The 14,551-nt window shown below is 43.8% G+C and overlaps 1 protein-coding gene across 16 annotated transcripts in view; it reads right to left on the bottom strand.

The window, feature by feature from the left end:
• Window positions 1-415: 415 nt before the first annotated feature.
• Window positions 416-14,551, bottom strand: part of LOC106594404 (protocadherin gamma-C5) — a 56,780-nt gene continuing 42,644 nt past the window's right edge. For 8 of the 16 annotated variants that reach the window (XM_045692369.2, XM_045692368.2, XM_045692370.2 and 5 more), the window contains exons 2-5: window positions 14,489-14,550; window positions 13,423-13,479; window positions 12,256-12,365; window positions 416-2,749 (exon numbers count right to left, since the gene is read on the bottom strand). In XM_045692369.2, the coding sequence (XP_045548325.1) occupies window positions 2,502-2,749; window positions 12,256-12,365; window positions 13,423-13,479; window positions 14,489-14,550 (477 nt within the window). In that variant the 3' untranslated portion in view covers window positions 416-2,501. Of the gene's footprint in view, window positions 2,750-12,255; window positions 12,366-13,412; window positions 13,480-14,488; window position 14,551 lie in introns of those variants that run through there. The other 8 variants (XM_045692375.2, XM_045692374.2, XM_045692376.2 and 5 more) reach the window with 2 other exon arrangements.

Below are 14,551 nucleotides of genomic sequence, written 5' to 3'. Positions count from 1 at the left end.
GAGGGAAAGACTAGGCGTTTCAGGTTTAGAATGTTATAAAGGGGGAAAGACTAGGCGTTTCAGGTTTAGAATGTTATAAAGGGGGAAAGACTAGCCATTTGAGGTTTAGAATGTTATAAAGGGGGAGAGACTAGGCATTTGAGGTTTAGAATGTTATAAAGGGGTAAAGACTAGGCGTGTGTGAGGTACAGGATTAGGGTCCCGCTCCACTCCATCATTTCTGGCTGAACTGTGCTGAACAAAGAGCGGATTACTTCTAACAGAGCCTTGGCTCCAGTTCAGTCAACTCCAACAGACAGGCTCCAATAAGGACGCTGCTATTAGCTATGATAATCCCTTGCCTCTTACCAGCTACCAAAGCATCATTCATCAGTAAAAAAAACACCAATACTAAAGAGACGGCCACACACAGACATCATTTCAGAAGAGATTTTTATTTGGAAATGTCAGTGAACAGAGAATAAACAAAAACCATAAAGAAATAAACAGCGATATAAATTTTAGCATATAAAATAAGAGTGTAACAGGGAGAAGCGCTAAGCATTTTAATACGGAAGATAATACAATAGAATAAAAAGGATTAGAAGACACACATTTATATTCATATGAGCAAGGGTGGCATTCCAGTAGCATAAACAATTGATCAAAATCACAAACACAGGAGGTGCAGGGAAATGGAATCACACTTTAAAAGGCATGTAGGTGTTGTGTGTTAAGATTTAAAGTTTGGTGTGACCAAAGAAAGAAAGTGATACAGAGAAAACACCAAAATATGTACGAAAAATTTCACAAGCCACTAACTACGACTGTCTTTTGAAAGTTTTAGTTTTATTTACAGCTTGGTAGAGTCAATTTGCTCAACTCTTAGTCACTACACCAATACATTTCATATGAATCACTTCTTTTTTTTCTTCTCTTTTTTATCAGATTTTTTCCCTGAAAAATATTCAAAACATTCCAGTACTAGCCAGCTGTGTGGCTGTGGTGAGAGAGTGATGTCTCTCTCTCAGATTTGCTGTGTCTTATTTACATGGGGGCAGAGTGTCAGTGCAGCTGAGGATTTGGCAGGGTAAAGAATGGGCTGGAAACATTCTATGTGCCCCAGACTGCTTCTAAGAGAGGAGAGGGAGGTGGTCTCTGTCCATGGTCCTGATATTGCCCTGGACTCACAACAAGGCTTCTACAGAGGCTCCTGTAAACTGTCCATTACAGAACGTCCTACAGTGCCTGGAGTTGTAGTGTACTGAACCTGTGGTCTAGGCTGAAGAAGTGATTAGAGCACATTTACAGGCTGTCATAGCCGGAGAGATACTGTACATGTGGCAAGAGGACAGAGACTGTCCACCCTTTCCCCTCTTTATGCCTTTACCACACACCCAAACCTGGGGTCACAGGACTCTGTCTAACCCTAACACTAACCCTAACCCACAACCCTGGGGTCGTGGTCACAGGACTCTGTCTATGAGCCTTAGAGAGGGCCACAGTGCAGAGCCAATCACACTGGGCCAGCTCGGCATAACCCTAATACAACGTTACAACAACGCTGATACAATATCGAAATAATGCTGGTTCTAAGTTTATAAAACACTGATCCATCACCTTTACACTGTTACATTATTTAAACAAAAGTTTTAACGCAGTACAGGATTCTACCAATAATGATGGAAAAAGGTTACAATCGTGGATAAATGATCTAAGTTACCACAGAATCCTGCTTGGACAAGATTTTAAAAAGCAGCTGGATATACATTGATGGTGACCATTATAAGTAACACAAAATCAGAATCTGTTCGTATGCTTACTGGTCGTATAACTACAATGAACCTTACATTTTAAAATGTTAATGCCACGGTATGCATTCTCACATTAAATTTGTATTTTTGTGACGAAGTTGAGCTAGCCTCTTTCTTCAAATGTATATTAGTGTAGGCTTATCTTCAGTGGTTCATCTTTAGGATGAATCATGCAACACGTCTTGTCTACTTCATTCCTTAAAGAGCTAAAGCAAGTTCTCTAAATAAACAAGAAGGTAGTGTAATTCATGTCATCATAAGAAGCAACTACTTGGCATTTTAGAGAAACATTAAAAGTTTCAATGAAAACAAACAATCAGATGTTTTTTTCTTTAGAATGCTATAATGCAGAGCTAGATCACATTATGAATTCCAGGTACCTGAAATCCATCTGAATCCAAAATACATCTCATGCCCTCTTCTTTTCTCTGCTCTTCCTCCCCCTACCACCCCACATACACCACAAACCAATAACCTCTGCTGAAGTGAGCTGTGATGACCATAGGAGTAAGAAGTACAGCAATAGCCCACTACCAACATTTTGACATATGCTCACTACATCCACAACGCTGGGACTATCAGATTGAACTATCAGATTGAATGGCATAAGAAAAAGAAAGATCAAGGCTTCTATTGAGGGAGGATGCTCTGCAGTATGGGGGTAAAGGGTCTTGGTGTCGTGGCGATTGGGTTTGGTGTTAGTTTGGCTTACTTCTTGTCCTTCTTGGTGGACTTCTTCTTACTGGCGGGGGTCTGGGCAGCGTTGTGGATATCGACCTGGGGCATGGCCTGTGGCGGGCCCTGCAGGGCCTGCTGGGGCATCATCTGCTGGGGGTTGGCTGTCAGGGTGGCCGTGCTGCCGGGGATGTAGACATTCTGGCGGTAGTCGGGCACATGCTGCATGGGGAACTGGGCGTTGTAGCGGGGGCCAAGGGTCGCAGTCGCCTCGCTCACCTCTGAGAGAGAGACGGGAGGGAGGGAGAAAGGGTTATAGCTGGGTGTGTTGTGCTGCTGTGAAGAGAGAGTGACTCGTAACTCACTGAGAGTCATTGCTGCACTGCATTGCAGCTCCAGCTCAGCACTCTGTTCTGAGCCAGCCAGCCCCTCCCCTCCCCACAACATATAGAACCTCCGCTCTCTCACACAGAGATCAGATGTAAATAACTTCAAACAGCACAATCAGATATAATCAAATATCATTTAGAATTGAGGATTAGCTACACTGACTAATCACACAGTAATAGAGAGAGAGGCAGTGCACAGGTTTCTGAGTGACTGCAGCTGGGAAGCATTGAAACAAAGAGCTCTGTGTCCCATAGCCCTCTGTGTTGCTTCATTCATACACAGGGACTGTAGAGAATCACACTGTGCTATCACACATGTGTAATTGGCACATGTGTAATTGGCAGCATTTCTCTCAGTGTGTCCTAATGGAGGCAAACACAGGAAGGATGTGTTGTTTCCTTATCAACTGACATGTAACAAAGTCGTATGCACTTAGAATCTAGTGCCTGAGATGTTGCTCTCCAACAGGGCTCTCTCTGTAGCTCTACCCAGTGGCAGAGAGATCTCTATCTCACCATCTGTATGCAGTGTCAGTCCTCAGAGGAGAACAGAGATACTTCAGTGTTCTCTCTCTCTCTCTCTCTCTCTCTCTGTCTCTCTCTCCATCTTGCGCTCTCTCTCTCTCTCTCTTTCTCTCTCTCTCTCTCTCTCTCGTTCTTTTGGAATTTGAGAGTTTGTTGTGGAGGGCTCTGTCCTACATTTTCTTGATTCTGTCCTTGGTCTTTTCTTTCAATTTTTGTTTTCTGTGGTGGAGGGTTAATGCACTATTTGTTTTAGCGGTATCCACAGGTTTTTTCAAAGTTAGGGTGGAAGAGGACAGAGTTTTAGTTTCCTGGGGTTTGGAAGGTGTGGTGTGTGCGATGGCTTCTCAGCTTAGTGCGGAGCAGGGGCGGAAATCCCGGGGGGGACGGGGGGGACACAACCCCCCCATCCTGGGAAAAATATGATTTGTCCCCCCCAATATATCACTGAAACATAACTATGTGATTTAAATAATATTAATAATACGCAATGAAAGCAATTGTGCTGATTATAGACACTTAATAGCGCGTTTTTAAGTTTCAAAAGGTTGCGACCCCCCCGCCCTTTGCCTCACAATGGTTTGATCCACTGCCAGTTCCTTAGTTTGCACGTAACTGCCGTGAGGTTCATCCAGTCAATCGCGCACACACACACTAGCTGAATATGCAGAGCTAGCGCGCAAATATTAACTATTAAGCTAGCTAGTACCTATTCCATTTATGTGGCGTCGTCAAAGATGGAATCAGCATGCAGATGATGTAAGTTAGTGCTTCAAAGTCCCTGTGATAAGGTTAGCGATAAACTGAAGTCCAAACTGAACAGAACTACACTCTCTTCTACCATTGTCTTAAATATATTTAATGGTCTCGTTGCAAAAGCTAAATTGTCGCAAGGGAACTTTATTTATTTATTTTATTTCACCTTTATTTAACCCGGGTAGCAAAGATTATAGCAAACACCACTGAAACTGAATTGGTGCTCGTTAGCTTTGCAAATTCAGCTATTGTTGGAAGCCAGACAATATGAAACAAACTATTAAAATTACAAAAGGTTGCAGCATATGTCGTGTTAATGGTGAACTCATACAGCTGTCAACTCTTGTCACTGCAATCCGTTTCACATTTGCTAGCTACCTTTTAGATCGAAGCCCTAGAAAAATGGCAGAAAAATAAAAGACGGACATCAGAGTATTTTTCAATACACCAAAACGCATAGTAAGAACCCTAGTAGCCTAATATCTCAAAGACTAGTTGATAAAATGTTCATAAGAAAGAAATGAAATTCTAATGGAAATGTTTCACAATGATGTCATTAGGCAGAGCAGGCAACAGATGGCACACAGACAGCAGAGTTGGGGACAGATATGCAGGGACAGACTGGCAGAGACAGGGAGTCTCAGGTAAGTTTGTTGAGTCTTTGTTTGGCAACATTATGAAAGGTTCTCAATTTTTTTGACTTGTAAAATAGGAACATAATTGGAAAATGCCATGGATACCCCCACTCTCAACTTAAACTGGTGACTGAACTAAGATTTGTTAAAGGCAATGGTATTGCTGTTGTGATTAGTTGTGTAGTTTTGGGTACCGGTAGTTAGGAGTACGGCAAACACCTTATTTCTTTGGTTCCTCAATATACATTTACCATATTACAATGTAGGCTATGTGTTACAGCACTACTTTTGGTGTCCCCCTCAGGAATTGCTCTTGAGAAAATTTCATGTAATTGTCCCCTCCAAAGTGGATATCAGATTTTCGCCCCTGGTGCGGAGGAGAGGCTGTCGTTACGGCATGGTTTCAGGTGTGTTCCTGAGAATGGAGTTAACCTGTTGGGGCTACAGGTTAGCAATGAACCCCGAGTCGGGATTGCTAACAAGGCTGGAAATTCAAAACATCAAAAATCTAATAATTTCAATTTCTCAAACAATCAACTATTTTACACAATTTAAAAGATAAACATCTCCTTAATCTAACCACATTGTTCGATTTTCAAAGAGGCTTTACGGCAAAAGCATAAAGTTAGATTATGTTAGGACAGTACACAGCCACAAAAGTACAAACATCCATTTTCAATTCAAGGTCAGGCGTCACCAAAAGCAGAAACCAGCTAGAATTATGCACTAACCTTTGTCAATCTCCATCAGATGACACTCCTAGGACATTATGTTATACAATACATGCATTTTTTGTTCCATCAAGTTCATATTTATATCCAAAAACAGCATTTTACAGTAGCGTGAAATTCCGATTTTTTTCTTCTCTGAAATGCTTCCGGTGAACATAACAAAATTACTATTCGAAAACATTGGTAAATTATAATATTGTCATTCAAAGAATAATATATTATCATCTCGTAATTGCTCCCGAATGGCCAGATCTCAAAATAACTTTACTGGGAAATCACATTTTGCAATAAACGGGGTGCTATGCTAAGAACAATAAGCTATGCTATACAGTTAGCATCATCTAATATCGATAATAACATTGTAAATATCCCCTTACCTTTGATTATCTCCATCAGAAGGCACTGCCAGGAATCCCAGGTCCGGAACAAATGTGGTTTCTTTTGACAAATAACACCAAGTAGTTAGCGTTCATTATGCTCCCACAAAACGTGGTGGGGGGTTGTAAAATCACGCCGAAAAGCTAAAAAAACCTAGTAAATAATCTATTTACGTTCGTTCAAACATGTCAAACGTTGTTTAGCATTAATCTTTTGGTCCATTTTTAACGTTAAACATCAGTAATATTTTCACACAACCTATCCTATGTCTAGATAAACAATAATGACAAACTCACGCTTCTCAGATTTATGCGCAGGCGCAAAAAAATGAAGTGACGACATGTCAACTTCCTTGCATTCTAATTTGCTCTCTGTTTATCATAGATGCTTCAAACAACTTTATAAAGATCGTTGACATCTAGTGGAAGCCGTAGGTGTTGCGAAATGAATCCTTTCTCACTATGGTATCTATAAAACAATGACACTAAATAGTACAGTCACAAAATTCAATTTTTTTTAAATCTATTTTTCACAGGTTTTTGCCTGCAATATGAGTTTTGTTATACTTACAGACACCATTCAAACTGTTTTAGAAAATTCAGAGTGTTTTCTATCCGAATGTGTTAATAATATGCATATCCTAGCTTCTGAGTTGGTGTAGGAGGCAGTTAAAAATGGGCACATATTTTTTTCAAAATTTCTCAATACTGCCCCCGAGCCCCAACAGGTTTAAGGTGGAAAAGGTTCTGCTCGCGGTCGGTGAACAGGTAGGAGCTGAATTTATACATTCCACTTCCAGAATGAACAAAGCTGTGGTTGTGTTCAAGAAAAGAGCAAATTTGGTTGGTAGGCTCATTGCTAGTGGAATATTGGTACGGGGTGTGTTGGTGCCAATTTCGCCAATTTCGCGTCTTTTTACCCCTTCGACCAGGGTGATAGTTGCAAATTTGCCTCCGTTTATTACGGATGATCAAATCATCCATAATAAACGGATGGGTTCTACGCAGGGTTTGTCAGCACAGTTAGTCTATGGGGGTTTTGAGTGTGGGGATTTGGGGCATAAGAGCTTTGCGTGCCCACATAAAGGCTGTAGATAAGGTGAGGGTACAAGCGCCAGTGGGGGAAATCGAGGTCAACGTGCAGGGGGCAATGAGATGCAGGCAGCAGAGGCTGGGTCTAGTCATGCCAGTGGTGGTGGTGTAGATGAGGCTGAGCCTAGTCAGGCTAGAGATGGTAGTCTAGATGTGGCTGAGCCTAGTCAGGCTAGAGATGGTGACGTAGCTGAGGCTCAGCTTTGTCATGCTATGGATGGTGGTGTAGATGAGGCTGGGCCCAGTCAGGTTATGGATGGTGGTGTAGATGAGGCTGGTCTAGTCAGGTTATGCTAGTGGATGAGGAGAGTATAGTGGTGAAGTGTAAGAGACTAGGGGGATGAGGGTGTCACGTGGAAAAGGAAAAAGGGGGAGAAGAAAGAAGTTGGGAGGGGAGAGGCTGGTGTGGTCCAAGACACCAAGGAACCTTTGCCTGGTGCTCAGGGGGAGGCCCTGACCAGAGAGGAAGGGCAAGTGGTCAGGATGGGAGATGGAGATGAGGAGGAGGAGGAAAGTGAGTCTGAGGAAGAGGATGACGAGGCTTTTTTTCAGGCTCCTCCTCAATGGGTCCGGAGCTGACAGCCAGTCAAGCAGAGGGGTCAAAGTATACGGTGAAGGAACTGACAAGGTTCCTGAATGAGACCAAGGGGGAAAAAGTTCATCTTGAGGCTTTTTCTTCTGATTCGAGAAAGTTTGTAAGATCAGTACAACATGCTATGAAAAAAGAGGGGCATGGTGTCCTCTCACCCAGGAAACGGTTTAGGTTGAGGAAGTGGGTCACAACAGTACATAAGGTCTACCTTCAGACACTGTTTAGATTAATAGTTTCTTTCTGGCACTGTGGCTTTTTGAGCTTTGCTATTGGTCTCTTTCTCTGCTGGCTTTTCTCCCACTTCTTATGGAGACTCTTTGGGTAGGCTTGCTTAATATAAATGGCACCAGAGATGCGGGAAAGAGGAGTGTGCTGGGTGAATATGTAAAACAAAAAAAGGTACAGGTGTTGTATCTGCAGGAGATGCATAGTGATGTGGTGAATGAAGTCAATTTGGGGATCTGGTGGAAAGGGGCAAGTGTGTTGAGCCATGGGACAAATTTTAGTGCAGGGGTGACAGTCCTTTTTGTACCGGGTCTGTCTGTAAAAATTTGCCCCTCAGAGGAGGTGTGTAGGGGTAGGCTGCTTGTTGTAAAAGCAGAAATTAACAACATGGGTTTTGTCTTTATAAATGTGTATGCGCCTAACACAGGGAGAGAGAGGGGGGTTCTCTTTGGGTGTCTTAGACAGGAACTCTCACAGGTAGCGCCTGAGGAAACGCTGGTGGTCGGCGGGGACTGGAACTGTACAATGGATTTTATGAAAGACAGATATGGGGAAGAGCCTCATTTAGGGTCAGTGGGAGTGTTAAGTGCCATCCTTAATCAGTTCGACCTAGTGGATGTTTGTAGAACTAAACATCCTGACAAAAGACAGTATGCATGGGTGAAGGTATTTGGGGCAAGGGTGAGTGCAGCCCGACTTGATCGTTTTTACATGTCCAGGAATCAGAGCAATAGGCTGTTGGGTGCTACCATTCTCCCGATGGGTTTTTCGGATCACCACATAACCATGGCTCGGATGTCTATTTCACCAGGGCCTCGGCATTCATCCTATTGGAAGTTAATGTAAAGCTCTTACAAGATGCCACTTTTTGCTCAGGTTTGCAGATTTTTTGGGAAAGGTGGAGGCAGAAAAGAGAGGAGTATGAGTCTCTGAATCAATGGTGGGAAGTGGGGAAAGTTAATTTGGCTGATCTGTCAACAGTATACAGCTTTCTCATCCTCAGAGGCTAGGAGAGTATTGGGGGAACTCGAGCATCGTATTAGTGAGATGGAGATAGAGATGGTGGGGCAAGGCAATGTAGGCCTCCAGGCTAATTTAGCTGAATTATGTAGAGACCTGGGCAGTTTTTTCCAGGTTAAAGCAAAGGGAGCACTTGTAAGAGCAAGGTTCTCCATGCTCAAAGAGATGGAAGCTCCCAGCTCTTTCTTCTTAGGTTTGGAAAAACAGAGCAGTGAAGCCAAGGGTATGCATTGTCTACGGCTGTCTGATGGGTGGGTGACCTCTGTGGTGGGGGAGATGCGGGAGCGGACTGTGGAGTTGTATATTGAGTTGTATAGGGCAGAACTGTGTGATCCTATGTTTGCTCAGGTCTTGTTTGCAGAACTCCCTAAGCTCTCTCTGGCACAGAGGGATGAAATGGACATTCCTCTGTTGTCCCATGAACTGGCAGAGGCCGTAACCCAGATGTCCTCTGGCCGTGCACCGGGGGTCGATGGATTCCCAGTGGAGTTTTCTAAAAGATTCTGGGGAATAATTGGACTGGACTTCTTTTGCGTGTTGCGTGAATGCGTTGGGGTATCAGAGTTGCCGATGAGCTGCCGTCGGGCGGCTCTGACTCTCCTGCCCAAAAAAGGGGGCTTGTGTGAACTTAAAGAACTGGAGGCCTGTGGCGTTGCTCTGTGCGGACTACAAGATATTTGCCAAGGTCCTCTCTAACAGAATGAAGTCCCATCTGGATTCTATAGTACACAAGGACCAAACATATTGTGTACCGGGACGGTCAATCACGGCCAACTTGTTCTTAATCAGGGACATGTTGGACATGTTGAGAGGTTCTAACGTGAACTTTGGACTGGTCTCTTTAGATCAAGAGAAGGCTTTTGATAGAGTGGACCATGAGTATCTGTTTAATGTGATGTCTGTTTTGGGGTTTGGGAAAAGTTTTTTGACCAGTGTGAAGATGTTGTATGCTGGGGCGTCATGTATGGACAAGTTGGGGAGGGGGGCTCTTGTAGGCCAGTCTGGATGAGACGGGGCATTAGACAAGGATGCCCTCTATCCGGCCGTTATATACACTAGCCATTGAGCCTTTTTTTGTAGGAGAATGCAGGGAGTGTGCTGGACAGGCATGGGTGTGTTGACAGGCATAGCTGTGTCAGCATATGCAGATGATGTTTCTGTGACGGTCAGGGATGGTCAGGATATGCAGGCACTAGATATTAGTTTGAAGGTGTACAAGGGAGCTTCATCAGCTAAGGCAAATTGGGGCAAGAGCAAAGCTCTGTTATGTTGGGCATGGGGGGATAGGGCCCCTTCTCTGCTTCCAGGGGGTTTGTAGTGGGGTTGTGAAGGGCTTAAAATGTTGGGGGTATACCTGGGCTCGGAGAGATGGAAAGGGCTGTCACAGGCAGTGGTGTCAAGACTGGCCAGGTGGAGGTGGCTCCTGTCCCAAGTGTCATATAGAGGGAGGGTGCTTATAATCAACAACCTGGTGGCATCTTCCCTTTGGCATAAACTGGCATCCTGGCACAACAAACAGGAATAATGTCTCTTAGGCTGCTCGAGAGATTCCTGGAGGAGGTCCAGGATGCACTGTCTGAGCCGGTAAGTGGGGGTGTTTGAGCAGCCAAAGGGGGAGGAGCTATCAGTGTTTCCACCACTGCAGGTGATGGCAGAGACTGGGGACAGGCAAGGGGGTCTGGAGGACTTGTTAGATCTTAACACTCTGAGCCTGGGGGAGTTTGAAGGGGTGGGAGGTAAAGCCATCTACAACCTCTGCATTAAGGTAAGGAACATTAGGAGACTAACAGGAGTGAAGGCACATCAGTGGCAGGGGCTGTGTGGGGCTGAGAGTATGGTGGATTTTAGATGGAGAGGGCTCTACAAACCCCCAGTACCAAAGAGGTTAGGGGACCTCCAGTGGAGGGTTCGACATGGAGCCCTGGCCACTAATAGCTGGTTGGCACAGATTGAACCGGGAGTCGGGCAGGGGTGTACTTTCTGTGTTATGAGAAAAACTGTGATTCATGTGTTTTCTGTGTGCGCCAGGTTAATGCCATTAACCTCACTAGGGTAGGGGGCACTATTTTCACCTCCGGATGAAAAGCGTGCCCAAAGTAAACTGCCTGCTACTCAGGCCTAGAAGCTAGGATATGCATATAATTAGTAGATATGGATATAAAACACTCCAAAGTTTCTAAAACTGTTAAAATAATGTCTGTGAGTATAACAGAACTGAAATGACAGGTGAAAACTTGAGGAAAATCCATCCAGGAAGTACCATTATTTTGAAATAATTTGTTTTTCCAATGAAAGCCTATCCACCATTTAAAGGGATAGGACCCAGATTCTGTTCCCTATGGCTTCCACTAGTTGTGAACCGTCTTTAGACATTGTTTCAGGCTTTTATTCTGAAAAATGAGGGAGAATGACAACTTTGAGTGAGTGGATAGTGGGATGTCCCCAGAGCTGTTTCCTGCGCACGACCGAGAGCGCGCCTTTCTTGTTTTTCTTTTATATTTTGACGACGCTATTGTCCGGTTGAAATATTATCGATTATTTAGGCTAAAAACAACCTGAGGATTGATAATAAACATCGTTTGACATGTTTGTACAAACTTTACGGATACTATTTGGAATTTTCGTCTGCCTGTTGTGACCACATTTGAGCCATTGGATTACTGAACAAAACGCGCCAACAAAATTGAGGTTTTTGGATATAAAGAGGGACTTTATCGAACAAAACAAACATTTATTGTGTAACTGGGAGTCTTGTGAGTGCAACCATATGAAGATCATCAAAGGTAAGTGATTAATTTTATTGCTATTTCTGACTTTCGTGACTAATTTACTTGGCTGGTAACTGTATGTAATGTTTTGTGTGCTGAGCGCTGTCCTCAGATAATTGCATGGTTTGCTTTCGCCGTAAAGCCTTTTTGAAATCTGACATGGCGGCTGGATTAACAACAAGTTAAGCTTTATTTTTGATGTATTACACTTGTGATTTCATGAAAGTTAAATATTTATAGTAATTTAATTTGAATTTGGTGCTCTGCAATTTCACGGGTTGTTGGCCTGGTGGGACGCTACCATCCCTCACCCCCTAGAGAGGTTAATGTCTCTGTTGAAATGTCTGTGAGAGGTTGGGGGTGGTTTTTACTGTTGGGGTGTTCATAATGGGGTATAGGTATTCAAATAAAGAAAAGGCCAAATGTGTTTTGTTGAATTTTCTGTTTGCTCAGGCAAAGTTGGCTATTTGGCTAACAAGGAGGAACAGGGTCGAAGGTGGAGGGATAACAGACCCTTTACTATTATTTAATGGGATGGTGGTGAGGTTTTAATGACATAAGAATGTTTCATTAAAGAAAGACAAAGTCTCTCTCTCTCTCGTATATTGAGTTAACATTGTGAGGTAGCTAAAGACAGAGAAGGCAAGGGGATTTCTGGGAGATGTAGGCAGCAGACTAACCATTGGCAGCAGCCATCAGAGCCTGGATCTGCTCAGCCTCGGTGGGGGGGTTGGGCCAGGGTCCTGTTCCAGGTACGACACCACCTGCCCCCTCAGGATGGGGGCCAGCTCTGGAGGAGAGGAAGGGGAGGAGTTAGTATAACAGATACACACAAATCTCTCTCATCCACTGTGTCTCGCACTCTCTCATGAACACACACACTCTCATTTAATGTGAACCTCTCTCTCTCGCTCGCTCTTTCACACAGACACAAAATAGAGGACACTCTCTTCCCATCATGGTTGTCAGCATGGCAACACTCAGCCTCCAGCAGCCATTTTGAGTGAGCAGTGCTCCCGGAGCATCACAGAGCACAGACAATATGGAGGCTGGGAGAAGACATTAGAGCAGGACGTGCTATAGATGTTATTAGGTAGCACAGATCCACAATACGCAAGCTGACACACACACACTCAAACACACAGAGTAAGGACTAACTGAGCTGTTTGGATGCTGCCCGGATGCTATGTGTCTTGTACACATGCTGTGTGTTACTGTGTGGGTGGGAGAGTGAGAGACAGAGAGAGAAAGGAAAAAAGAGGGGGACGACGAGAGAATGTGTGCATGTTTTTATATTGTAGAGTGGCTGAAGATGATCAGATATTATATGGTTCTTCTCAATCCCTTAATTTACCCATCAAATATGTTCAAATATTAAATGCAGGATTGGGGAGATATGTTGAATTTAGTTTGCTGGGTTCATTACAGCCATAGGGGAGTCAGTAACACACACACGCTAGCATAACCACATACACTCACACACAAACAGACAGATAGACAGAGACAGACCGACAGAACCACAGGAACATGTACATTTACACTACGAATAAAAGGAAAAACTACACAGTTCAGCGAAGCCTACAAACCCAAAGTATAAAACAAAAGACTACGGAACAGTGCTGAGCTAAGCACATCTACAAACACCACAAAGCCTCGACCCATTTCAGATACACAGGTTAGACCGCAAGAGCATGTACAGATTATCACACACTCAAAAGCCAGAAGCCAGGCTTGACTACACACAGCTGCACCAAGCCTACAGCCAGTCAGACAGCATCACGTAGAAGACCAGGAGGCCACCTTGCACACTCAGCACAGCTCACTCTGCTCTACCTACTCCACTCTACCTCGCCTTCCCGTACGGTGTCCATCTCTGCTGGGTGCTGGTGCTGTACCTGTATGTGCTGAAACACAGACAGGGGAAACAGTTCTGGCCGTCACTCCTTCAGCCCCATGCAATCAGATGGACTCCTTCATTAGCCAACAAGGTTCCTTTTCAGTTTCTAGAAAAGGAACTACAATACAATGGTGTGTCACATTCTATTTTGTGCCGCCACAAAATAGAAATTGCGCAATGACTATTTACAAGTCATTGTCCATATGTTAAGGAATCTACTGTCTCACTTTCTTTGAATGATACAGTATACAATCAGTGGCTAATAACTCCAAGACACTCAGATGCTCAATATTTGCTCCACCAATAGAGCCACAACCTGTTAATCAAGATGCATCAGATAATCCAAGCATCTTCTACAAAAGCAAATGAGGCAGCAAGTCACATTACTGTCTGAAATGACAATACAGTGTGAAAGACATTGCTAATCTAAAGCAGGCTTTATACTCACAACACTACCACAACCAGAGGGCTGCCCCTACCTCTACTCTGGTATACTTCTAACCTCACCCACACAACAGACATCCGATCTCTATTGATTGATTTCTTCTGGAAGCACACTGACAACTAAACAATCATCACACTGTCTATAAATCACTTCTACTCCAACTACTACCGAAGGACTCACAACTTCTATCACAACTACCATATAACAACCATTAGATGACCCGTTACTCAGTGTTATTGGATCTGTGTGGAGAGTAGTGGGGCACCAATGTGTACTTTCTGTTCAAACACACATCTGCCTTAAGTCTTCATGTCTTTCAATGGAACACATATCTTAGGCACAAATTGTTCATTCACATTGTGGAAATTAAATTCAATTGTGAATGCGTATAGGAATGAGGGACGTGTGTGTGTGTGTGTGTGTGTGTGTGTGTGTGTGTGTGTGTGTGTGTGTGTGTGTGTGTGTGTGTGTGTGTGTGTGTGTGTGTGTGTGTGTGTGTGTGTGTGTGTGTGTGTGTGTGTGTGTGTGTGTGTGTGTGTGATGTATATATTCAAAGAAGCTGAACACCTACCCACTGGGTCCAGGTCTCTGTCCCTGCTGGTTTAAGCGCCAGTCATTGTTGGGTGGATTTTGC

The sequence above is a fragment of the Salmo salar genome, chromosome 13 (genome assembly GCF_965601325.2).
Source record: "Salmo salar chromosome 13, fSalSal1, whole genome shotgun sequence".
Classification (NCBI taxonomy): domain Eukaryota; kingdom Metazoa; phylum Chordata; class Actinopteri; order Salmoniformes; family Salmonidae; genus Salmo; species Salmo salar.
The sequence above is the reverse complement of the archived record's forward strand: the minus strand, read 5'-3'. Positions and strand labels throughout refer to the sequence as shown.